The sequence below is a fragment of the Erithacus rubecula genome, assembly GCF_903797595.1.
Source record: "Erithacus rubecula genome assembly, chromosome: 8".
NCBI lineage: Eukaryota > Metazoa > Chordata > Aves > Passeriformes > Muscicapidae > Erithacus > Erithacus rubecula.
The window spans coordinates 16,878,341-16,906,213 of record NC_136659.1 but is presented as its reverse complement, the minus strand read 5'-3'; the positions used below and the strand labels follow the sequence as shown (position 1 = coordinate 16,906,213).

Below are 27,873 nucleotides of genomic sequence, written 5' to 3'. Positions count from 1 at the left end.
TTCTCTAATGCAATGGAATTTGAGATCATGAAAATTCATACAGATATCAGAGACTACATTTCTCCCTAGTGTTCTTCTAGACATGCTCCATTCTAATTCAGCCTCAACTGAGAGAATTTACGTAAACTCTGAAAAAAAAAAAAAAATAGAGGCCTAAAAGAATTTATATAATCCCTGAAGTCCTGACAAGCTGATGCAACACTAGAAAATTTGAGGCAACGTTTTTCTTCTACCAATTAAACACAGGCTGAATTAAAAAAAAAATTTCTTCACTACTCTTTTATTTCCATGTTTTCAAATTTCTATATGCCTTTGCTTTTAAAGTTCAAGACTTAGTTCTAGGTAAGTATGAAGGGGAATTTTAAACAAAGATATTGTTTCAAACTGCCCACAGATTCTGAATAACATATATTGTGTTCAAGTTCTGCTTCCTGTCTAGTGGGCTAGATTTGATTTAGATTCAGCTTTTCCAAGATAGAAATTGGGATCTTGGTGAATAGTTTTGTTCCAAAGGCAGCATTTTATAGTCACAAAAAGCCCAGAACTGACTACAATATGGAACAAGATTGAGTGGTTTTGGCAAATAAAAGCAGTAAGTAAGAGATTTGTTTAAAGTGTTTCAGAGAAGAGTAACTAAATTGACAGGATGAAACAATGCAGATGGAAATGCAGTTTAAACTATTCTTGACTATGTCAGCTACAATCTAGTGTGGAGACAAATACTGTTGTCCATGGATATACCCAAATCATTTACCTACTTCTCCATGTATCTGATGAATGCATCAGTTATGCTTCACCTGGTTTCAACCAGGACTTAGGAACATGTTATTTTCTTCATCTACAGACAAAGTTATTAGTTTGCCCAAGAGCCCCAGAAACAGGGGTAAACTGAGAAGGGAAGAGGATGCAGAATTTTTTTAATATATGCAGAATGTCACAAAGGCACACTCAGTACTACATCATAAGTCTCCAAAACACGAGCTTCTAGTTTGGCTGCTTTGTCAAGATGCTGAAAGCCACCTTGCCCTTTTACTCAGCCAAGCTTTACAAGTTCCTGATCTGAGAAGCAGAAATTTGGTCTTTGAACTGAAAACAGATTTGCAGGAGCACTACACATACCTTCCCACCTATTTCCTCACAGAATCACACTTCAATTATTTCTAATTATTTATTTTCCAAATAGAGGCTTCCCTTCCTACCTTTCCCAAGAAAAGAGATGTTAATTTCTACTTCCTTTCCATCTTCTGTTGTCCTCTGTTTAATCTACAGTTCAACCCACAATCCCTTAGAATCTTGACTCATCTTGCCTTAATCTCTAGATATGAGGAAGTTTTTAATAAAGACATTAAATTTCTTAAGACACTGTTCTTGTTCTTTCCCATTCAAACTGAACTATCTAAATTAAACTTCCTCTAATAAGTTGACCAGCTGTTCAAGTCTTTCAGACAGGAAACTCAACAGAATTAATGATTTTTACTCTGATTTGCCCCCAAATCTTAAGTGTGAATTTAGATATTTTTATTACACAATAAATTATAAGGTTACATAAGGTACACTGCAAAGCATCATCTTGAAATACTGGTAAACCTCAACTCAGAAGAAAGACTGTCATCTAGATTCAACAGCTCTAAATCAGATTTTAAGTTTCTGATTTGTTTCCTAGCAAGAAATGCAAATGTTTATTTATTTATTATTCTAAAGCAAATACTTAAGTATTTAAATCATGAAAGTATTTTAGCCAGTGCTACCATAAAGAACACACTAGGCACCAAGGAACTTGCTCCACAATAACTGTACTCCCCTGAGATGTGCTGTCTGCAGATTCAAGATTCTGGATTCTTGAAGACAGTAATGCCTGCTCCAGCATGCACTTATTTTTGCTGTTCTTCTCACAGTTGAAAATCTAAGAAGGTCTAACTAAACTGGGGAAAGGAGAGTTGATGATGCTTAACACTGAAGAAGCCACAAACTCCCAAGGTATGTAAGGAAAGCAAGAGGACACAGAGCCTCTGACCAGCAGGGCTAAGCACTTGTACATGGAAGGATATCAGACAGCTACTAGGCTCAAATAACAGAATTGCCAGCAGTAATTCAGGAAGACAGAACTGTTCTGTAAGTGTTTCTGTTCCTGTATTTAGGTAAAAGCCATATAATTGTCCTATTACTAGACGACAATGAAAAGCTTCCCACTGATAGCAAGTCAGGAAAATGTAAAAACAGCTACTGAAGTAAACACTTAATAAATCAACATATTAGGATAATTTTCATTTGATACTTTTAAAGAGAAGACTGAAGAGCTCTCTGCAGTTCTAATGCTGTGAGTCTTTGGCCATGTGAATGCTCCAGCAGGTTAGAGAAAAGCTAATACTGTGATAATACTGAAAAAGAGTAAACAAAGACTCAAAGAAGTAGGGACAGAATTAGTGCACTCAAAATGTGATTATGTGAACAATTAGATTAAAAACTAATTTTTTTATTTAAATCAGTGATGACATCGTTGATATAATATACTTGAGAGTTCTGCACAGCAAGTGTCTTACTAGGATACAGGAAAACACTTTGATTAAATGAAGTACAAAACATACTTGGAATACATGAATTAAATACTGGCTTGAATTTTAGATGCAGGTTCAGAACTATCATTTCTCTGATAAATTATGACGATGTCATTGACAATGTGTATTTTTATCTCCTTTTTCTCTTGAAATTACTGCCTTTTGAAAAAATATGAGTCTTCTCAAGCAGTAAAACACAGCCCACCTACAACCCAGCCTGATCTTCAAGGGGGCAATCACAACTACATCCTGGTGAGTATTCCTGGCATTATAAAAAGACTCTCAATGGCCTTAGTAGAAACTTCAGGTACTTTCTATGAGCCAGATGCACTGACAAGTTTGCTTCTGATCTCAGAGACCAGAACCAAAGTATGTGATCCTGCCAGGAGATACAAAAGACAAGAAAACTGCACAGAACCTGAAACAATGGCCCTAAAGTGCTGAGACTGCAAAAAGACAGAAGACAAGTTTCCAGCTGCTTCCTTAAGTTGTAGCAGTACTGGAAATAAATCCCTTCCCTGTTTCACTCCATGGATACTTGTCACACATCCCCACAGGTGCATAAGAGTTTTCATTTTGTGTCAGGAGTATCTTGTAAAAAGAGCATATGAAAAATGCAAAAGGAATGCGTACCTGAAACTGGGTAATATATTCTTTTGTGAACATCCTGAGGATATCTGAGACTAAGGTAACTCAAGCTAACCTCCTTAACTCTGAGAATCTATACTGCATCCCCAGACACCCAGCATACACAACATATATTTACTTAGGAGTAACACACACACAACAAACTTCACCACACCACCACCAGCTGTAACAAAATTCATTAATGAGCTGTTTTGGAACAAAGAGCAGAAAAGCCCATGAAGTACTAATGCAGAGGAAGGATGTGACAATTCAGTATTTTCAAGAATTTGAAGAAAAAGATGCCATTCTATTCCACAACAATAGATAATGCACTAAAAAATAAACCAGACTAACTGAAGTTCTGCAAACTTTATGTGAGATAATTTACTATTGTGCTGTTATAAGTAGGACTGTGAAACACATACAAACATGATCATCTAATTCTTCCACAATTTATTAATTTCCTTTGAACATGATGCTAAAATGAGGAATGTAATTTAAGCATGCTGACAGCAAACTATTTACACAAGATTGGTACATAAATAGCTCTAATTCCTGCCCTAACTTAAATTTGTCAGTTTCCAATTTAATTTTCATATTAAAAAACAGTGGGGAGAATTGTTTTTAACAGTTTTGATTTTATAACATGCAAACTAAATGCCTCAAGTGAAAATTGGATAGCTGTAGGCAGATATTGTCAGATGAAAATACTTAACATCATCGCTTCAGTTTACTCCATGCATTTAATAACACTTTTTTATTTTTTAAATCAGATTCTGTTTCATAATGATACTATGGCCTTGTCTCAAAGTCTTGTTATAAAGAATGCCTTAGAAGGAAAAACTGCATAATTGAAATTAAAAATTATTAAGGTTAAAAACCAAAACTTAAAGAGAAGAAAACTAAGTTCTGCAGCACTGAAAACCAGCCAAAACTTTTTAAAGGTTTTAGATGCCAGAAGGAAGCTATGCTTCAAGTCACATTCTGCACTACTTCATCAGAAGCACTAAAACATTGAAACAACTGTCCCAGCAAGTAAAATTAATTTTGTTTGTTTCAGCATTTAAACTGTTTTAGGAAACAGGTATTAGACCAAAGCCTCACAAGATACCAGTAGATGAAAGATAAATTGTCACTTGGGCAACTATTTACCTTGAAAATTGTCAATTTTTATGTCAAATTTAGAGTAGCTAAATTATTCCAGTAGGAACGGAATGAAGTTGCCACCACAAACAGCCAACCATTCCCACTCACTATCAAGTGGTATAAATTAGCAACTGGCCTGACTCTAAGGGCAATGGCAGCAGGCAGATGAGTCCTTAAGTAGCTGTGCACACTCCTGCAGAAGAGGAGCTGGGAAGAAAGATCTAGAAATGAAGACCTCACTTTTGGAGTGACACTTCAGTCAACTCTTGAAAGGAATCCCTTTGACTTGATTCCAGCTGTAGACCAACCTGGAAAACTGTTTGTAGGGCAGGGGTTTTTTCTATTTAAATAAATGAATCTTCCAGCTGAGTGTGTCTGAGCTGATAAGCAGCAAAGTCCATTCTCAAGCCACTACTTTATTTCAGCACATTTGCTAGTGTCTCTAGGTGCTACTGCAATGGTCAAAGGAAGTATATTTTTTAAAAAAATCTAGTATCCTATAAAAAGTTAAGCTACCTATATATAAGACCTGGTAAAATTGCAGGTGTTTTTTCCAGGAAATAATCAATCCCAAACTGATTCAGTACACTAATGAATTAGCTGAGACTCTATTACAATTACAATTTGATTAACACCATTAAGCTTCCTTCAGAGTGACAATGGCTTGGGGGCAGGAGGAAAATCCAGTAACTTAAAAATTCTTCCAAGCTGACAAAACTTACAGGATCAGAAACATGAAGGTCAAGTTGGTACATTTCAGTTTCTGATAGTTCTCCAAAATAAACACTATGTTGTTTAAATGTTTGAAGAAGAAATCTATATAAACATACTAATTAAAAAATTAAAAAAAAAAAAAACCCTTTCTCAACCATGCAAGTCACTAAAGAGTAATGTGAACTGTGCATGTAATAGCTCATTTTGTTATACACAATGCAGTATTTTATAACAAACTGCCAACAAAAGAAGTACACTACTAGAGAGCTTTCTCAGGTTTAATTTCCACTCAAGACCAGAAGACTGAAGCCAAAACACAGGTGAGAAAGGTATCTCTCTGCCAGTGCTTAATATAGAGATACTATTTGATACAGCTTTTTGCTAGAAATTCCTTATAGAAGAATGGAACTCCCTTGCATTTTATTAAAAACCACCATTCAAACACTCTTGAGAATGATCAATAGATAAAATGATACACAGCACAGATCACTCAACTTTTTTCTCATGTGCCTAGCTGGTTTGGGGCTTTTTGCTTTCTTTCTGCTTTTCCTTTCTATCCTTCTTCTCAAGTTTTTGCTACACCACTCCACAAGCAACACCATTACATGATCCTAAACCAAATATAAATCTCAGAAATAATGCTCCTTGTATTAGCCAGAGAGCTAATAACAAGTAGTAAAGGGCTCTTTTTCAGAGACTTAGACTCTGACATCTGAGTTTAGCTGCATTAACACGCAGAATATGCACTTTTTGTTCCTGATGTCTGTACCCTCATAGGTAACAATGTGTGATGGGGACAAACCAAGACTTTCTGGTCACAGAAAACAGAAAATGTGAAAATCCAGATCAGACAGAAGAGCAAATGCTGTGAGCAGAGCATCCCTTTGCTATTGCCTACAAGCCAATGAAGAGTAGGCTTATCTAGATCTAAATAACTATACTTGATGGTAAGTTCATAATACAGAAGTCAATCCCAAAACAAAATTAACTAAAAAACATCCCAGCATATTATTTTTCAATAAAATTTTAGATTTCAAATGGGAAAGCAAGGTTCTTGACATAGAATACAGCAGTATCAGTAACTATATAGGTATTATAATCAGCAACCTTCTGAAACAAAACCCAGCAGGTCTTCCAGGCATGTTTCACTTACCTTTGCATTCTTCTCACAAGCTTAAATAGACATACAATACAAACCATGCATGTTTTACTTAAATAATTATGGTCCAGTATCTTGATGAGCCAGAGGGCTGGATCACATGATTATAGTAAAACAGTGGTTCCCAAGCTACTTTGTGCAACAGTTCTCTCCCAAATGACCTCTACTGCTCACTCTGCCCCTCATAACTAGCCTGAGGCACAACCCAATAATGTGTTTAGATGGCTTCTGGTATAGCAAAATCTCCTGAATCACAATCATCTCTTATTCTTTTTATTTAGGTAGTTATGCCCTGAAATTTGGAATGCACTGTATCAAATTTACCAAAAAGAAACAGGCATGTTTATTTTTTCTCACATTAGGAAACACCTGTTTTAAGAAAATAGTATTTCTTCTCCACCGAGATAAAACATGGTGATACTTATAATTAATAATTGTACTTTAAAACATAATGTAAGCAAGCAGTACTGAAAATTCAGACATAATCTAAAGCACAGCCTCCATTTTGATATTTGCATGCTTGTTTCACTGCTACTTATGTGTTTTTCCTAGATCATACTAATACTGAAAGTAAATCAGTAGGAAATTAACAAAAGAGCAGACAAATAACCACCTCAGGGAGTCTGAAATTTTTAAGGGAAAAAAATTACATAAACATAAATATTTGGATTTTCTATAGAAAATTCATCTATTCAGGACTAGGCAGAATGGGTATGTTAATGATACTGATGCCTTAGAAGAGTGGCAGCTGATAGTCAGATTTCTCCTTTTTCAATTAAGTATACAGATCTTCACCAGAGTAAGACGTTTAAGCACAAACACTGAAGTGCTGTTAACTAATATGACTACTTGAGAGTTACATGAGCTCATATTAAAAGGAGTGAGGTAGGACTATGTTCTACAATTACAGTTTCTAATGGAACAGCAGTTTCAAATCAAATCTATCATCACCATGTTTAATCCACTGTGTTTTTTAGGTTTCAGCAGCAAGATGATGTTCTGATTATCACCATTTAAACCAACAACACGCAGTAATAAAAAACAACCTTTTGTAAAAAGAATAAAATAAATACCTGCAGGACTTCCAGCATTTTCTCCTTGATGCAGCTGAATACCAGCAGAATCTATGGAGTTTACTGTGACCGTCTGTAGATTTGGCAATTGAGCAGTGCTTAGACTAACTGGAGTTGATGTCAACGCACCACCGGCTGCAACTTGACCAAGGGTGAGAGTCTGCACAGGGGTCAGAGTTATTTGTTGACCAGGTGCATTCTGAATTTGCAAGTTCTGCAAGTTTTGAACTCCTTGCACTTGAAATGTCTGCCAGGTTATCTGCCCAGAAGGGGTCACTGTTTGTGCCTGAATTAAGAAAGTTCCAGGATTCAGCTGCAGTTGAAGATTTTGAAGAGCCTGTTGAGATATACTTTGACTTGCTTGAACACCATGGATTGTCTGTTGCGCAATACCTTGTACAATCTGGGCTTGACTGGTTGGCTGCTGCGACTCCTGTAGCTGTATGTGTTGTACAATTGGCTGTGCTGTGGAGACCTGAATATTCTGAGCCTGTGTGTCATCAGAGACTGAGGTCTGGATGTAATTTCCCTGAAGATCAGAACCATGAACTTGACCACTAGTGGTGGTCAAATCATTTGCATTTTGTTCCAATATACTTGAACTGTCTATGGTAACGGGCAATTGTGATGAAGATGACGTTGGCACAAATAAGTCATTATCAGTGGCAGTTTCTGTAATTTCAGGAGAAACTTGCTCACCAGTCCTTTCAGAAGTATCTGAACTATCCATGGCCTGCCCAGTATTTATCAAGTGCCCATCTGCATTAATGCCTGCTGTCATGGTTTGAGAACCACTGCCAAGTCCCAGAGAATCTAGATCAACACTATTAATGGGTACAAAAGTAATATTTCCTGGCAGTCCAAGAGGGACGTTAGCAACCACTTGTGCTTGGCCAGGGTAAGACGAACCACCAATGGCAACTCCCTGAACCTGGACTTGACCAGACTGACCAGATAAGATATTCTGAATATTAGCTGAAGATGTTCCAGAGGCAATGATGGTTTGATTCGAGCCAGGAATGATCTGAATTTGACCAGTTTCTTGATTGATACTGCTATTATCAGAAGAGGCTGCAAAGCCAAGTTGAACCTGCTGACCATCCGCAGTCTGGATCTGGGGTATTACCTGGTACTGTACGTTAGACACTGTACCATTCGACGAATCTGATCCTGGTGCAACAGAAAAGATTTGTTGATTTTGCAAACTCTGAATAGGAAGGACATACTGCCCACTTGAAGTTACTGTGGCAGCACCTGGAATCTGTACTATATTACCAGCTTCATCCTTTATAGTGGTAGGAGCTGCAGACAAGACCTCCCATCTGTTTGGAGCTCCGGCTAATTGCACAGAAGCCAAATCCCCTGTCTGGATAAAAAGAAAAAACAAAACAAAAAATTAAAACAAATGTCGTACAGACTATGTGTTAGACCAGTCATGCAATTCTACACTAGATAGTGATACACTACTGGAAAACGTGCAGTACAGCTCATATGACCATCAGCAATTGGATCAGAACAACGAAACACAGATTTTATAAGCGATCTAACAGCTAAGTCAGGGTAGCCAGTCCGTGGCTCATGAGCTGCACGCTGCTCCCAAACATGTCAAGTGCAGCTCCTATGTCATGGCTATGTCAGGTGACCAACAGCAGGGTTATTCTGGTGGCCAGCCTGCTGGGTAATCCAAACCCCTGGTTGTGGGGAGGAGGGAGCTGGCAGGAGCTGCTGGAGTTTCATCACCAACCTACCCTGGGACTCAAACACTCCTGCCCAGCTAGGCACCTATTGCACAGAAGTGGAGGAATCCCTGAAGCCAGTGTTGCTTGTATCTCCTGGAGCTCCACTGCCTTTCAACTCTGTTTTATTTGGGCATATTGTGATACCCAGCACTAACAGAGAAGATTAACAAGTGATGTCACCACAGTTGGAAAGGTAGGACAACCTCAGTTTGTTACACAACACAAATCTCTAGTATTTATAAGCTTGTAGAGTTAGCTTTGCTAAGGAAGACTTCTAGACTAAGAACTTCCACACAGAAATCATGTTTGGATTAGTCACATGCACCAGTTAGGAGGGGAAACAACAACAACAAAAAAAATCTATCTTCATTTAAGTTGGAACAATAGAAAAGATCAGTGTCTCAGAAAAGATCCCAGATGCTTAAAGAACCTATTATGCATTTGTTTTTTATTCAGTAAAGAAAAGGTAAATTGCACTTACCTTTCTTTACCAAAGCAAGCCTTTCAAGAACAGAGTATTTTAAGAATTAGATTTAACATCCTGCAGTGCTTAGCACAGATCTGCATAGTCAACCAGCTTGGTATTGTAAGTAACCAACTGTCTAAAAAATATGAAGTAAAGTTTCTCCTTATCTGTTTCATGCTACTACAGTAAACCAATGGAATAACTTCATATTAGCAACACTTAACTAACTTGTCTTACCACCAGTTCAGGTCTGTGAAACAAACCTACTCTCTCTGGCAGAGTCCAGAGGACACAGAAAGAAAAGCTCTGGTTTGTCTTTCTGCATTCATCCTGTGATCACTCCTGGTACAGAAGTTACTAGAACCTATCACAACTTTTTTCTGATGCTGCATTCTAACTTCCTTTAGAACAAAACCAGGCCATGCAAAATACAGCACACATCTAATTCTTTCCTAACATAGCACTGAGACCTAGCCAGTCTGAAAGAATCCTGCAGTATGCATCTGAATGAATTTAGTCCATAGCATTAGATGGGACTGCTAGTTTTACACTCTAATCCTATTCTAGTCCATAACAAAACAATGTTTACACGTAAAGAAAACTACTGTATTTAAGTCTGAACACTTATTAGAAGTTTTACTGTGCTTACCAAGCTTCATTTTCAATAAGGAAACACACATCATGGTCCTAAATTCTTCTCAAGAACTGTAAAAATAATTATTGTGCAAAACCCAAAAGAATGCTAGCCTTCTTCAGCCCTCACAGACCAGTGACTCTTATTAAGAGTTGGATTCAGTGATCCTTGGAGATCCTTTCCAGCTCAAAATATTCTGTGGTTCATAAGCATCATTCATAATTTTTCAGGTAGTATATTAGTAAATAGATTCAGTGTCACCAGACCAAAACTAATTTTATGGCCTTAATACTTCAAGGAAAAGAAACAGAAAAAGGAGAATAATAATTCTCTTCTATTATTTTCTTTTCCTCTTATACTGATCAACCTTTCATTCAAAAAACGTATTTAAATTTTTTAGTCTTCAAGGTCATAACTTATACTAGAAGAAAGAACACATAATATGCCATATCACATATCTTACCTAGAAGAAGGCAGTAAATTCTATTTTCTTCTGCTACCACATTAGCTCCATACACTTGTGTTTAATATTGTTTACACATAGATACCAGTTGCTGAAACACTGCTAAGAAAGTGCATGACTCAATTCACCAGCATATAAATACCTATTAACTGAAGGTTTCATAAAATATCAAAAGACCCATAGATGTTATACATAAACATCAACCAGAAAATACCAAAACCAAAAATATGACTGTTATATGTTTAAAGTGTGTCATTATAAAATAAATGTATCAGGAGCTGCTAGCTTTTAGAACAAAAGAGAAAGGAAAAGTAATATAAACCATTACAAGTCTGATATAACTTCTCACTGATTGAAAACTGTATACAAGCAAATGTTGAAAGCTCAGGTTAAACTGGACTGATCCAATACACAGTAACATGTCTGTGTCTACTCACATGTAATATCCTCCACAGAAATACTTCAAAGGCAACCTGTCTCCTTTGTGATATGGAAATGACCTACTTTATTCTTCTCCCAAAACATGTGTTCATTTCCATATTGGTATTTTCATGCTGGGCACATATCCCACATTGTCATGATCTAGTGAAATGTTCCTCAAATCCTGCTCTGTAATGATTTTAGCACAACAGAGCCACTCTACATGCACTTGTCAGTCAATGGAGAAGTTCAGGGCAGCCATGCATGAGGATATGAAGCTATGCTACACATACAACATAATTCATATTGCCCTTACAGCTGGCTATATCAGACACCACCAGCTGAATCATGTGGAGGGAGGAGCAAAAAGAGGGTGAGGCTTTCAAGAAGCTATCTGGCAGCTAAAATTACTAGCACTAAAGCATGAAAAAAAAGTATGGTAAAGAGTATTTGAGGATGAGCTCTAATCTCAAATGGTCATCATTAGCCTGTCATAACAAGACTGACTGTTATGCTCTTTCACAAAGTCTCTTGAGACAAGATATTTCTTGGACTTCTTTTCCTACTAACTAAAGAGTAATAATCTTTCTTTATGTCCTCAGGCAATTAAGCACTTTTGTAGTAACTCAAAAGTTCTACCACTGGTTTATGAGCAGCAGCATCTGCAGCCCAGTCACTTACTGAGCTTTACATTCAAAATACACTGGTTTGCTTGCTGTCTCAGCTATCCATGAAAATTGCTTAGAGGCTAGAGATAAAGTAACAGTTCCCTTATCAACTGATAGGCAGGCAGCAGTTACTTGGCAGCTGTTCCTTGAAGAGAAGGCTGGATTGTTTCAATCCAAAGACTGTTTCAAGAGGAAGAGACAAAGATCTGAGGAAAGTTCAGCACTACTCAGCCAAGGAGGAGAGAACAGGAAGTGGAATTCTCTGGAAGCAGCATCAGGAAATAAGAAAAAGAAACAGGAACAGAGCAAAGAGAGTAGCTGACACAAGGGATAGGATGAATTAAAATCAAATGACATGTCCACCTGAAGAAAGGTCAAGTACCAACAAAGAGTGAAAGCATCAACTACTGTTCAGCCTGTCTTTTGATTCTTTAACAGGCCTTGTATAGTTTCCAGTGGGTAAAATAAAGAGATGTCTCTGAGAGAAAAGTCTCATCCCTGAAGAATCATGAGCCATGATAAATAAAAATCCAGTAATTGTCTTGTTCAATATATTTAGATAAAATTACAGCAACAATAAGTCAAATGTGGAAGGAGATAAGAGAAAGACAGAAGATCAAATACTTTTCAGAAGTGATCTAAACTATACTGAATGCTAGAACTTTATAAAAAAACAAAATATGCTTCACCAAAGTAAAATGGAGAGGACAAAAGCAGAGAAACACCCCTGTAAGAACTGGTATCTGTTGTAGACACCTGCATCTCAACATGTCAAGTGGGCACATGTCATTAGCCATCAGTATGTTAGCACTAAAGACTACCAAACATTTATCTGTGCATTTTACTGCACTTTTCAGAAAGTCACTTTTGACCCATTTAATCCTGCAGCAAAAGCACCAGCCAAACAACCAGAGGTGGACAGATAATGAGTCATGAGCTCCTAAACATTCAAAAAATCACACACCTAATGAAGAAGATTGGACACTGCCTCATCCAAATTGTTGTTTCATGAAAGAGTTAGGGTACTAATGCATGGGTTTAATAATACCATGTGTTTAGCAAGCTACAGTAAACTATCTGTGCATTCTTAGGTCATTACAAATACAAGATAAAATGCACTTGCTTCAACTCTTTCATTAAAGTATGAGCTAACACATTCTATCTTGTATTTGCCATAGGTTAAAAACACGTTCAAACATCAGTCACTGTGGTTCAGCGGACACAAAGCTGTTTGTTAAGGCAAATTAATTCTGATGCATGTTTGAGCCCTCTGCCAATGAAGTCACTCAATTTAGAGAAACACTTTTGCACAAATAAAATGTTTGGAAAAACAAAGAGCATTTCAGGGAAAAAAAAATTATCTGTTTCAAATTTTAATTTTAAAGAGACTCCAATCTGGTGAAATATATCTAACTATGTCTCAATTAAAGAGTATCTACATCGTTTTGCTTGACAACTGGAGCCAAAGGTTCAACAGTTTGTTATCCATCAGCAGAAGTTCAGAACTTGTCCAAACTGAGACAATGCAATATCCCTGATCTTAGTAGAAACAAGGAAGCTGAAGCACTAAGAAATGAGACATGGCAACAAGGCGACATTTTTAACTAGATTACAGGTAACTTCTTCTGTTAATTAATTATTAAATCTAAGTATGTATGAATCTCAATATAACTACATGCCAAACTGCATGTAGCTTCACAGCATTCTGTGAAATTGTTTGTTTTCTTCCTTCTTTCAACTCAGCTGCTGTAGGGTCTACCAAGTAATCAAGAGAACAAGAAAGAGAACCTGGGATCAGTCAGCCTCAACTTGATCTTTGGGAAGGCAATGGAGCAAATAACCTTAAAAAGAACCTTGAAAAAATTAACCTTCAAATAACCTTGAAGGGGAAAAAATGTAGTGATCAGAAGTAGCCAGCCTACACTTAGGAAGGGGAAATAATGCTGAAATAACTAACCTCACAATGCCCTATAATGAGAAGACTAGCTTGGTAAATGGAGATAGGCAAGCATATTGTTTATCATTGCATTAGTCAGGCTTTTGACTCTGTCCCCCATAACAGAAGAAAAATCCCCTTCTTTTTATATCATAAGGGTTATCAAACACTGGAACACACTGCCCAGAGAGATGGTAGGGTTTCTATCCTTGAAGATATTCAAACCCACTGGACACAGCACTGAACAACTGCCTCACTGACTCTAACTACTTTGAGCAAGGAGGGGCAGACCAGACATTCTCCAGACATCCTTACCAGCCTCAACTTTCTATAAAATCTTAGACTCCTTACTAATGTTTAATATTAGAGAACTTTTTTGTCTATGCTGTTTTTAAATGTGGAAATGTCTTAAATCATACATTTTCTTACTTTCTCCAAAACTATTAAGAGAAATAAAACAATTTTTTTAAGAACATCCCTAAAGCACCTACTTCTAAAAGAACTTCAACATTTGGTTCTGATCCAGCATTAGAAAGAAGTAATTGGAATATAAAAACCAAAGAACATTTTAAAAAATGAGCTTCAGGACAGCAGCAGGACAAATATACTGTTAGCCATTACATTCTAGTTAACTTTTTTGTTTTGCAAAAGTAGAGAACAGAGAGAAGCAAGACAATTCCAGGCAGACATTTCTATAGTGGCTGAACATATTCTGGTTCATCTGTTCACATCCAGAAACTTAGCATCAAGAAGCTATCTTATCACCCACAAAAGCAAAAATGGGCACCAGAATAATTCTGAACTTCCTCAAAATGATCATACAGGCCAGAAAACCAAGTAGTATGGTTAATTCTGCCACATGGCACTCATGCATATTTTTGCTTAGTGGAAAACAGGAAATTTAAAATGCCTTCCTCTTTCTCCATCTTGTCAGCACTATTCCTATTTCCCCCTAAACAGGGTTTAAACTAGGTGCATCTCAAAATGGTTAATCTTCTGAGGCATAAACCAACCAGAATTCCAGACTTTCATTATGTTCTGAGAAGCACTGATACTCAATTCTAAAACTCAAAATATGCCAAAGTCTTAAAGCACTCCAACCTTTACTTGTAAAAGATACACGAAATGCTTTGCCTACAATAGAGAAATGATACTCATCTTCCCCACATATGCTAATTATTAACCTGTCCAATGTTTTATACATCTTGTTGGCAAGCAGCAACACAAATAAAGCATATAAATCATTCTTCACAATCATTTTTCTGAAGAGTAGCAGGACAGTGCAGCCCACTTCCACACACCTCAACTGGGGCAGTGACCTCTAACAGCTCCCATTCTTTGGTGGCTGTCAGAGCCACCCTATTTCTCAGCCAGCCTGCCACTCTTCCCAATTCACTCTCCTTCCAGACCTCCCAGGCAACCACCCTTCAGCCTTGCAGTATCCTCACCCATCCAGTCCCACCCAGCACAACCAGAAAATGGCCCTTATCAGAGTTCCAAGACAACCTTTAGCTTTGCATTACAATGAAGAGAACATGAACAACTGGTTATCATCTCATCTTTGTAGCTTCTTAAACAATTATCTGATCATGCTACAACCATACAGCTGACCATCTAGGCTCTGTTTGACCTAAATCTGTCTGCTCTTCTGTTTCCTCCCTTATGCACAACTTTACCATCACTCTAGGTCAGGCAGTAGCACACACCATTCCAACAAGGCTCTCACACAAACCAGCAGGCAGCAATATTCAAGGCAAAGTTCCCATGGGAAGTGTTTGAACCAACCATGGATGTAGCAGTATGGCAACCAAAGAAAAGATTCTCAGGTAAGCAAGCCACAAACCTAAGACCATTTATGTTAATATCAAACACCATGAGACAACATATACTGGTACTGGTTGATAATCAGGCAGAGTAAATCACAGTGTCAAAGCTGAAAGACTGCAATCTTCATCAATGCACAAAGACAAGATCAGCAGCAATGCCTGCTAGTGCCTCTCAGCCAAAAGGAAATACAGCTCCCACACAATCATCGGCCAAGCTGAAAACCTTGCTGTCTAAAGACAGCCTGCCAGGTCACTGAAACCATGGAAAGGAGAAGAGGGTTGAGTTTAGTTCTGCCAATTGCCTTCTTCATTTGCTTTTTCTTACAAGCAGCTGCCATTTTCATCAGTCCTTTTACTTCCTCACTAATCTTTTCAGTGGTGTAACAGCAATGTCCATTCTAATAGTAAGCCTGGATACCAATACAGAATCACAGATAATTTCAGCTGGAAAGGAGCTCTGAAGGTCACTTGGTCCAACCCCTGGGCTCAAAGCAGGGCCAACTGGATCGTTACAAACACAATCACATTTGCTCCAGCTCTCCCCCAGATCCCAGCCATGCAATATTCCCTGCGTTCCTATGGGAGTTCTGCTGTGCTTTTAAATCATCCTGCTGGTCTCTTGGGGAGCAGCTGCAGTGTACCATTTCAGCCAGGAAAGCAGAATGCTGGCCCAGCATGCTGGCTCCAGCCCTGCCAGTTTCTACCAAGCAAATGTCAGTAAAACAGAAACAGAACAACCCTGAAACAACAGCATTGCTACCCCTTTACACCTGAGCTCTTCAAGCACTTCTAAGAGGAAACACCTAGTTTGACTTCTACTACCCATTTGTGTGGATTAAGAGTTCTACCAGATGTTCAGCAGTCAGAACTGCAGTCCAGGTGCAGACTGTAACAGGAAAGAGCTGCCCTCCCACTGTTCCATTAGGGACCATCACCCATGCACAGGTCTGTGATTGAGCTTTACTCCTGGGAAACGGATGAACATCACAAACTGCAGGAAGACAATTATGTCTGTCTGTGCATATAGATACCATTTTTCATGAAATGACATATGAGATATCTACAATTTAAGCCTTTTTAGCTTCTTCCTCCTTCTTTCACCCTCCAATATAATAAACGCAAGGGATCAGAAAAAAAGAAGAATCTTTATTGCACAAAATCTCTTTTGCTCTTCTGTATTTCACAAGGAATGTGTTTTAGGGCCCTTAGTCTCTTCCCTCTCTTTATTAAGGTCATCTTAATTAATTCCAGTGTCTAGTTCAGCTACTGTAAGGTATCTCCTTCAATTTTTATTTAGTTTCCACCCAAAATATTCTGAATCATTCAAGAGTTATGTTGTGGGAGTGTAAAAATTATCAGAATTCTATAACCTAACTCACAGAAGATATGTAGGAAGGGCCTATCTGCATGTATGGAAAGTAGTAAGTGAGCTTATATTCACTTAGCTTTTAACTAAGATTTTGGCTTCTCTTGAATTGCATTTGCTTTCCCCTGAAAAGCTGCTTACACATTAACACAACAACCTATTAATTAATTAGAAGTAAAGAAGTACACACCAAAACTGCTTTGCCCATTTTGAACTGCTAGGAACCTGCATTCTAGTATCCTGTCAGACCCACAGCTCATCCTAATCAATCAATCCACCCCCAAGATGCACAATTCCAGCTGTACAACAAGAATGACCTTAGAGGTGGAAAGCAAGTAATCATTTAAGCATCATTTATGTTTACACTCTTCAGCACTATATGCATCCAGTATAACAAAACAGATCTTAGAGGTATTAGGCACTTTACAACATATAAAAAGATTTTTAAGAACACACTGCTCAAGCAAATAAATAGGCTTGGTAGAAAGGATGCTTTAAAGGGGTCAGAATCTTAATATATTTTCAAGCTCTGTCATTAGTCGACAACCTGCTATATGACCTCAGACAGCTAATTTTTTCCAGCTTCCCTTTATGCAAAGCAAGCTGTAATGTACAGATGAAAACTATTTTAAACTTTAGCAAGTATTTAGAAACTTTATCACTAACATTTGCTATTTGTTAAAAGCTTGCCAAAGCCACTTCATCCACTAGAACAATGCTTTGCAGTTTTCCTCCCTATTCGCAAAATCCTAACAAGATTTTGTTAGTAACAAAGGCTGTTGTACAGCAAATTTAAAAAACAAGACTTGCTTTAAAAGAAGAAAAACACATTTTTTTCTTAGCTAACACTGAAGATATTTTTGTAACAAAAAAATAAAAAATTAGAGATAGCATGTGCAATTTTCCAAGGGCTAAGGCCAAAAAATTACATGTCATTTTAGAAGATATTTTAGAACTCTCTTTTAAGATACCAACATTTTTAGCTATCAATTATTTAGAAATGCATAATCTCTTTGAATTTTATGAGCATATATCAACACGAGATTCAGCTAGACCAATTAAGGAACATGAGTTTTCATTAGGCTTTTGTTATGGGGATTGTTAAACTAGCTTCAGCAAGAATACGTTTCTAGCCTGCAAGATCCATCTCATCACACAAGGTCCCGAGGTCATCAGGGCTCCTTTCAGAGGCGACGGCGCATAAGAGATAAGGACAGAAAACGCTGCGAGGAACCGCATGATAACTCTCCCCAGAAAAACAGCGCGATACAGGAAGCAGCTTTCCACCACCGCGTTCGCTTCTAAACAGCCATTTTACTTCAGTACATCCTTCCCCACAGCCAGCCTTCATTTTGTGCTGCAGCCTGGCCGCGCGGCTCCGGGCCCACAGCCGGCCGAGGCTACCGGGGCCGCGCTCAGGTGGAGGTGAGATGCCTCCCAGCCTCTCCGGGTTCCGAGCGAGCCGTTCCGGTGCCAGGGCCGGGGGAGCGAGGCTTCCCGCCTCCCCCCGTTTTTGAAAGTAAATGAAGGCGCCGCTCCCAATGGCGGGGGAGGGGGGAGCTTGGCTCCCTCCTCCTCCCGGGAGCCCGGCTCCTCCTGGAGAGGCAGGGGAGCCCGGGGACCCCTCTCCTGGCAGGTCGGCCCTGCTATCGTCCCTCCCCCCGGGCGGGCAGTGCCGTGTGTCCCGTCCCTCCCCCCGGGCGGGCGGGCTGGCTGTGCTGTCTCTCCCCCCGGCAGGCCGTGCGAGAGCGGCGGGGCGGGCACTCACCGCTCCGGCAGAGTGAGAGGCAGCGGCGGCGGCGGCGGCCTCATCCTCCTCCGGCGACGGCGGGCCGATCTTGCTGCAGGTGGCCGCCAGCAGAGCGAGCGGTGACGGCTGCGCGTCCTACCCACAATGGGCGGGTTCAGGGAGAGAAGGGGGGTGGCGGTTAGTGCGGGACAGCGGCCGGGCTCCTCGCAGACGCGCACACAGGAAGCGGCGGCGGCACCGGCTCCGCACCCGCTCACAACGTGTCACTCGGGGGAGGGGGGGAAGGGGCCCAGCCGGGCCTGCGCTCACCTGGGGGGCGGCCGCCCCGGCGGAGGCCGAGGCGGCGCCGTTGCCGTGCTGGAGATATTCGCTGTGGCTGCTGCTGTCCACGTCTAAGGCAGCCATTTCCTCTTGTTTCACGGGCTTCTCGGGAGCTGCGGGCACAGCGGGGAGGGGGAGGGGAGAGTCACTGACGGGAGCGATCACCCCCCTCCCTCTCCCTCCCTCCCTTCCTCCCTCCCTCTCCCCCCCCCTAACCCCAGCGCTCCCCCCGCCCTCCCGCACGGAGCCCTCCTCCTCCTCCTCCTCCTCCTCCCCGTGCTGCTGCCCCTGCCCCTCTTCTCCCTCCTCCCCCTGCTCCTCCTGCTGCTGCTCTCAGTGCCGCTCTCGCCTCGCTCGCACACGGACGCTCGGGGGCCGGAGCGGGGACGCGCAGGGCCGGAGCAGGAGCGGGGAGCCCCCGGGGCGGCTCGGTCGGTGCGTACGTACCGGTCATGGTGTGAGTGCGAGCGGCCGGCTGGCTGGGCGGGAGGCAGGCAGGCAGGCTGGCTGGCTCGCACACAGGCCCTGCTGGCTGGGGCTAGGCGGCTGCCGCCGGGGACATGCTTATTGTGCTCACGGCGGGCTGAAGCGGCGGCGGCGGCCCGAGCCTACTCCGGGTTTTTTTTCCTATTTTGATTGACGGTGCGGGAAAGCCGAAAGGTGGGGCTTACCGCGGGAGAGGGGGCCCGGCCGACACCGCCGCCCGCCCGCCCGCCTGCCAGCCCGGAACTCCCGCCCACGCCCGCGCGCGCGCGCTTTCATTGGCTGCGCCGCGCCGCCGCCGCCGCGCGCACGGGCCGCCCGGGCTGCCAGTCACCCGCCGGGGGCGGGGGGGGCGCCCCATGCCGGGGCGGCTTCCTGTTTGCCTGGGCTAGTGCGGGGAACAATGAGCGGCACCCGCCGGGAGCCCGCGGCCCGCGCCGGCCCGGCATCCGCCGGCCCGGGAGGCGGCCCAGCCGCCGCGCTCCCCGGGCACCGCGGGCCGCGCCGCCCGCAGGGGTCAGCGCACAGACACAGCTGCGCGGCGGTGGCGCTGTCCCTCCGCCGCCCCCCCCCCCGCGCCCCCGCCGCTGTTGTGCCCGGGGGGCGCCGGGCCAGGGCTGCGATCTTTCGAAGTCTGCCCGCCGGGGCTGTCACTCACGGCTGGCGGCGGCCGAGCAGCACTCGGCCCGGCCGAGGGACAGCGCCGCGGCGCTTTGTCCCTCCGGCGCTAAGATGTCGGCCGCCGTCCCCGGGGGAGCCGGCGGGACCGGGCACCGGCTCAGCGCGGCCACCCCGCCGCGCCGCCCTTGCATAAGCGCTGCGGCGGCTCGCACCGGCCTGACCCGAGCCCAAAGCCTCCGCTGTGTCGGGCAGAACAAAACCCGTCCAGGATGAGGCCGCCAGTTCGATCTTAACGCGACACGTCCTCCCAGCGGGGCTGCCTGCCCTGAGCTGGGCACCCGAGCCTCGGCCCCCATCGAGCATTTGTGACAGCAGGCTTCATTTGCATCATGTTAAGGATAATTAATAAGATTCCCCTCAACGTCAGTTGCTGGTCTGTGTCGTGTTACGCAACGCAGAGGAAACTGGGAGCTTTCAGATTGTTAAACTAAGGCAGGAAATATGTTTAAAACGTTACATAAGTATATGATGATACAGGAATGATTATTAGTGGGGCCTGTTTCTCTGTAACACCACTTAGCTTGTGAAGGGTTCCTGTAAAGGGGAACACTTTGGGCTTGGCCTTCCGTCACGTCTGAGGGCACGTGCAGGGTCATAGGACAGTGGGGCACTGATTCTGACCTCTAGCTTACAAATTCTCCCAGAGAATTACTTCTTTGTGGTTACCCTTAGTGTGGTGTTCAAAAAGTCTGAATGAGGCCAAAAAACCTCAAACCTACATTTCTGCTACAGTCTTTAATGTAATTGGAGCTGAGGGTTAGCTAGGAGGTACAGCGGGCACACATGTCCCCAGTTGGGCTGAGTGTGTGGAGTCCCAGGCTCCTGAGATAACTCGTGGCAAAGTTAGTAACTCAGAAACCCACAAATGCAGTCAGGATTTTCAACAGCCTCTCTGAGCAGAGAATAAACAGTGCTTTTTAATCTGACCCAGTGCTATGACCTTGCAGTAACTGCCCAAGCTTAACTCAGAAACTATAGCAGAACAGGAAAACACATGCTCAGAAAATGTGAATTTAATATTAGAAAGTTATGATGGACAAAGATTGCAGTATTTCACTGTCAGTGGAAGATTGTTCTTACTGTGTAATGTTTAGTCTTATTTCTAACCAATTTACTTTTGCTGGAGTGTTGAGAGTACTTTCAGGTGACTTAATAGAAGGTTATAAATCAATCCCCAATCTTGTTGTCACAATTCAGTTTTTACCAAGGTAGTTAAAAAAAAGGCCAATCCAACCCTTCTCTTAGATAAATAGCTGTATTTGCTTACATAGTCTCTTGTAATTCTACTTCAGAATCAATTGTGGACAAGGTAGATAACGCAGCCATAAAAGAAGGAAAGTTTTTTTTGCAGTTTGTATTTTTTACTTTAATAAGCAAAAGTTGTAACTGTTTTTAAGCAGTGTCAGAAATAATTTTGAGCCAGTGAAAGCTAATATACACAATCTTTAAAAATGCATCAGTATACAGACATAAGGACATTTCAGGAAAAAAAAACGAAAATGCAAAATTTGCCTCACTGTTGCAGTATTAAAAAAAATGACTTCTACAGCTAGTATAGAACTTGGAGTTTGTTTGGCAATATCAGAATTTGCTTGTGAAATGTATGAGCATCTGTCATCCTGGAACCCCTTTGGACTTTCAGTAACTGAGCTGCTCATTTAAAGACAGTATAAGAGAAATAATTCCTGCTAAGATGCTGTGACAAGGAAAATTATGTTGAAAAACTGGCCCTTGCTATTTAGCAGGGTATTTTCAAGCCATCAATGGCATTTTGCTTTAGGAAGATCATATTGTTTAGGATTTAATCTAAAATATGAAAATTGTTCTTTCTTCTACAGCTGGGTGTGTACATGTTGAGGGCTGTTTAACGTAGGGGGGATGTTGTCAATTTACCATGTAGTTTATCTGCATGGATCTGATTGCAGGCTTGAGACATAACTGCAGTGCTTTAAGACAGAAAAATTTGAAATACCAATAATGGGATATATAGAAGAGTTTTTCAGTGCAGTAAAACTCAGATATAATCAGGCTTAACACTAGCAGAGGACCATATTTTTCTAGTCAAGTATCTAAAATTAGGGGGGACACTTCTGATATATTGAATTCAGATAAAGAACTAAACCAGAATATTGACTATTTTTAAAATAGACAAAAAAAATCAAGATTAATTACAAGAAAGTTGAAAATAAATATATGCTCATATGAAAAAGAGGTGTAAAGAATCTCTGAATTGTTAAATATAAACTGTTTGGTAATAGAAATTACATGTGTCTGTTGACCAATTTCCACTAGGGATTAAGAACACATGAGAAGAAAAACAAAAAGAAAATGAGAAAATACATTATTTGTACGTTTTTTTGCTTATCAACACACTAGCATTGAGACACTCATGAGAAAAATCCTGGGTACATGAGGGAGATAGTGTGTCAGAACTGGCCACTGAGTTCCAGTGGTGCTGGTTCTCCTGCAGAGCTGGCACTGGGGCAGTTCCCCAGAGACTGAGCTCCGTGTCCAGCTAGAGGAGCCGCTCTTTCCTCTTGCTGGAGCTTGCCCACCAGATGTACCCTATCCATGTGATCTGAATAAACTAACCATAACCAGTTTTTCCTTAAAGAGCCTTGCCTCTTTAACCTTGCCTCCTGCTTTAGGCACTTCCTGGTTAACTACAGTTCCTGGGATGAATTCTTGATCAATTTGCTGTAAATGGTGTGATGTAATTTGAGCTGTGTAGATAACAGAGAAAGTAATACTGCTCCATAAATAATAAGAATACCTCTACCAGTACCAAAATGCAGCAGTTTCAGAACTGAGGTGCAGCCTTTGGGGTAAGTAGCAAAGTAATATGGGAAAGGAAACAATGTCTGCCAGCTTCTCATGAAACTTGAGAGAAGGTTTTGACAGATGAAACAAGATGCAGCTTGGAAAGAATGCTAAAACTTAATACCTACCCTGTATTTCACTTGTAAGCTCAATGCTGTATTTGTCCACTGTAACTTATATCTCATATCTCATTGGTTTGAGTCTTGAGCTCAGTGTCAGCTCAGTACAAATTCAGAAGGAAGTGCACTGTCTTAGCTTTCATCCAGCAGAGTGTCTGCTATACTTGGAAATAGCTATTCTGTCTCTGTAGTCCTCTGAAGCTTCTGAGCTATGACGTGTTATTTCTGTCTTTAGTGGTCCCTGCTTTGGGGAGCCAGCATTTCTTTAAAGGAATGTATTACTGAAGGCTTGTTGGTATGTGGTCCAGTTCAGTTTTCACAGCTGTAGTACTCCATTCCTCTGTAGAGTGGTGGTTTTGCCATGCTGAAGCCTAGAATGCAGCTGGACAAGACAGACAGGAATGCATTCTGCTATGACAATGTAACACCAGGAAAACTCAGGCTCAGGTCACCTCAGTTTGGAATGCTGGGTCTGAAATGCCTATGAAGAATCAATAGGGATTCAATTGCACTTCTGCCTTAAAATGTGTCCTTTGCTGGAGGGACAATAAGCAGGATTATCTGTAAACCTCATACCTCAGAAAGTAACTGGAACACCAAAAAACTAACCATTCAGGAGAGGTATCTTTTTGAATTTGAGATGCCGCCTTCTGTTTTAGTAATCTGTTTAAAATTTCAGTGGAATCTGGAAAGCCATGTGTTTTCTAAGTGCTGAATGTTTACATGGTACTACAAAACCGAGATAATGACAAGGTTTTGAATCGGACCCCTTAAACTTTGTAAAATTGCACTTCATTCTGAATTTCAGTCTGGTTTTGCAATTTAAGTCTTAGCAGACAAGAACATGAGTAGCTACCAGTCCTGGATACTGCACTCTTAATTTTTACATCCGTATGGGTCCATTTGCTTAAGAGTATTGGGTCATCAAAGGCCACAGGCAGGACTGACAGGAAGTTGACCTGTGAGGTTTTGTGAGTCAGTACATAGTAGTTGAGATAGTTGCATGACTCGAGTTCATCAAATAGAGAAATGAGCCCTTGCCTGGTAAAAAATCAGTGGTTAGAGAAAAGTCTTGGCTGGCATTGTGTCATCATCCTCCAGAAAGCACCTCCCTGTTCTTCTGGCTATAAGAACACAAATTTTGCTGGGGGGGAAGCAGGCTTTAGTAGTAGGTGTGGTCTGCCCAGAAGCTGAGCTTGTGTAACAGCTCATGGACATTGCCATAAGAAAATAAATGCTTCAAAAATATGCTTCTGGTATTGCAAGCTAAATTGAGTCAAACTAGCAGAGCAGAGCAGCAGAGCTCCATGGGTGGGAGTAGATGAGAGCTAAGACTCCCTTCAGCAGCTGCAAGTAGCTTAATTCAGGGTGTTAAACTTGCTGGACAACACAGGGACTTGCTTTTGGCTATGTTTTGTGCAAAGTGTCTTATGAATAGCCCAGGATTTCAAGCCTTTAAAGGAGCACCAATGGTACCTGAGAGCATGTGAAATACCAAGGCATTTGTGTGGTCTGCTGCATAAGTGTGTTGGTATCCAAGTGTAACCATATGAAAGACAAATCATATTTAGCAAAATTGCATTTTAGGAAAGCATTTTTTCTGTTGTAAATGGAGAAGCAATTCTAAAAATACTGGTCTCTGCTTGAAAGAACTTCCTTAAAGAAAGGTCAAAGAGAAGTCTGTGGTACCTGGATCCAGCTGTTAGCAGGGGAGACATTTGATTCTGCTGGTCTGCTCACATGCAGTAGAAGCTGTTGATGGGATAAAGGCAGGCCTAGTGAATTCATGAGCAGCCACATCAGGAATATGCCAGCCCCAGGCACTTCTCTGGAGGTCCAAAATGCTCTGCCTGGTAAGAGGAAGAACCTGTGGATGAGTAGCCAAACAACCCAGTGAACAAATCTAAAGGCTGTGACTCTTCACCAGCACAGATGACTGATCTTCAAGGAATGGGGCCAACAGAAAGTCTGTCCCAGCTCTGCATGCATCAGTATGTGAGGACAAACCTCTGGAACATTGCTTTCAAACTAGTCATTGCATTTATGAATTTTTTGGGCAATTGGGACAAAATAAGTTGTGTTCCTTTGTAATCAGAAATTCTTCCTTGTTTGTTACAGCTGTAACACTCCCCAGGTGATACATTTTTGTGTATTTTGCAAATTTTCAGAATCACTGGAGACATCTAGTATTTGACCAGTAAACAGGATCTGTTCTTAATAATGTTAGAGAAAACTTTCTTGTGTTAAAAGTGTGTCACTATGAGAGGGAACAAAGTTAAGTATAATTGCTGAAGGGTTTTTTTTTCCCCATTAATTTCATTTTCTTGGTTTTAGTTGCATAAAGAATTAAATAAAGAGTATATTAGTTAAATCTTCCTGGTAAAATATGTGTGGTTTTTATTCAACTGGCAGTACAGTCCATTTAAAAATATTTTTCATTTAAAAATTTCTTCTGAAGATGAAACAAAGTCATCTAATCTCCCTCCTGTTTGGGAAGAAGCAACGGGAAAAAGCAAATCAGTACAGAGCTGAAAACTTGCCATTTATCAAGTTAATAATTCATTTCATCTCTCTTAAATGAGAAATAGATGTCTTTTTTCAAGTTTGCTAACAGTTACCGTGTTTGGGCCCCATCATTATCCTGTTTATGGTTAATTCCTGCCTTTCGAGGTCATCACAACAGATAAAATCTAATCATAGAAATAATTGGGCAAAAAATTGCAGATCCATGAGGTGGGGTTAGAAAAATTATTCAGAGGAAGAGTCTGCATAACTGTAACTGTAGAGTCTGTAGGAGAAGGGAGTCTGGGGCTGTAGACCAAAGGACACCCTGTGCTTTCTCTGACAAGTCTCAGTTCCAGCAGCCAGAAGGCCACAGTGTGGTCTGAACAGAGAGATAAAATGAATGTCCCTGTAAGGTCATTTGGAAACCTGTAGGTAAGTTCTGAATTCTTACATATCTTCGGCTGAGGGAGGTTTTTTGTTTCTTAGGGGGAAAAAAAATCCCTGGTGGGATCCTTGAAAAAGGAGTTGTGGGTAGCAACCTACAGAAGAGGGTTGGACAGGAGTCTGTGTGACATGAGAACCTTCCCTGAGAGGTGTCTCATGCAAAGAACAACCTGACCTCATTGTTTTAATTGGTGCTAGGGGATTACACACAGCCCATGTCATCTCAATTTGGGGGCTTAAATGCCCCCAAAGTGCCTACCCTGCTCTCCCTGTGAGGAACCCCAGGTTTTGAGGAGAGTTCTGGCATGTTCACAGTGGCATGTAAAACTTCTGTGGTCTTCCCTAGAAGCATCATTTTATTAGAGTAGACAAAAGCATTAAGACGAACAGAGCAAATTAGGTTTGTGCATTTCTACTCAGTAGCTTTGAAAAAGGAGGTGGAAAGTTCTAGGGTTTATTTCACATTTTTCTGTGTCTACATTCCTGCAAAGTTCAACTCTATTATTTGGACAAGACTTGGTAACAGATGCATTTCCCTTATCTCTTACCTTCCTGCTTTGCCACAGGTAAGACTCGAACTGCATCACAAATGCCAAGGAGGAGAAAGCCGAGTGAGATGAAATCCCAGCTCTGGTTATAGAAGAAAACTGTTGGGGGTAGAGGAGAAGTTAGTAATTAAAATTTATCTAAGAAATGCCTCAGTAAATGAATCAATAATCTGTTTCAGCTTTAGTCTGAAAGAGGCATATTTGAGGCTGAAAATTAAAATGAACATACTCTCGGTGCTCACATAAAACATCAGTGGATGCTTTTAAACTGCTAATTAACCTCTGGCTTTTATAAACATCCTTAAAAAATGCACATCATCTTCACCTTTATGTCAGCTCACTAGCAGTCACATATTCTACTTCTCAAACGTTGCTGCATATCATTCCTTGTCCTTATGACCTGTTTCAATTTCCAAATTACTGACACTTGGAAACATCTGCACGTGCTGCAGGTGCCCTTCCTATTCCTAAAAATTAATTAACAAAAGTTAATTATTTTTTAATGTATTGTTTCTCTCTCTTGTGTCAATTAGTATCTGAGTTATTGAAGTGGATCATTGCTATTAGTTTGTTTTCACAAAGTTGGAAAATTCAAACTCCACTATCATCTTAATTACTTACAAATGAAGGGTAAAATTCCTTCTTTCCTGTGGCAGAGGTCCAAAAGACATAATGGGGACAGGATGTTGTGGCAAGCATCCATTCCCCATGCATTCCTCCAGTCTCAGCAGGACCACTCTGGCACTGGAGGCAAGGCGTGCGTGCCGTGCACAAGCACGACCGTGCAGTTCCAGGACACACAGCCCACTACATCGTCTACTTTTTAACAGTAGTGCCAGATTTTCAGCAACACTTACCGTGTTTAAGCAAAGTGGTAATTGAATAATCTGTTTACTGCATAGAAAAAAATTAGCTCGTTCTCTTTTTCCTCTCCCAAAGAAGGAATTGCAATACTTTTTTTCCTAGCCTGGATTCCTACAGAAATTAAAATGGGGTTGAGATCATTATCTCTTCATATGTGTAATAAATTTCTGTGTACACAGACGTGCATGTACATGCATGTTGTGCAAGAGAGGAGAAATAAGAACAAACAGTAGCCAATTTTAACCACATCTGACAGCAAGAAAAGGCTGAAAAATTCCTATACGTTCCATAAGAGCAAGCTGCTAAGTAAAAAGAGACCCACTGAAGTTTGAGTTAAACCCTTATTAAACACCAGGAAAGCTGTGAAGATTAAAGATTTTACAAATGCCCACCCACAGGAAAAGCTGCAGTCAGAGCTTCCAGCTATATAGACCTAGGAGAATCCAAACAAGATTTGCCCAAGGGAAACCAAGCCCCATTAGATCTGCAGCTCACAGGACTACTGGTCTGTGCTGGATTTCTAATGCATTGCTATCCAGCTTTGAT

General features: G+C 41.1%; 1 protein-coding gene across 2 annotated transcripts in view; it reads right to left on the bottom strand.

Annotated features, from left to right (window-relative positions):
- SP3 (Sp3 transcription factor) overlaps positions 1-19,592 on the bottom strand; it is a 32,814-nt gene extending 13,222 nt beyond the window's left edge. Inside the window, exons 1-5 of one of the 2 annotated variants that reach the window (XM_079310326.1) lie at positions 19,311-19,592; positions 18,852-18,976; positions 18,561-18,677; positions 8,550-8,640; positions 7,275-8,444 (exon numbers count right to left, since the gene is read on the bottom strand). In XM_079310326.1, the coding sequence (XP_079166452.1) occupies positions 7,275-8,444; positions 8,550-8,640; positions 18,561-18,677; positions 18,852-18,976; positions 19,311-19,317 (1,510 nt within the window). In that variant the 5' untranslated portion in view covers positions 19,318-19,592. Of the gene's footprint in view, positions 1-7,274; positions 8,641-18,560; positions 18,678-18,851; positions 18,977-19,310 lie in introns of both variants that reach the window. The other variant, XM_079310325.1, reaches the window with a different exon arrangement.
- Positions 19,593-27,873: the final 8,281 nt, after the last annotated feature.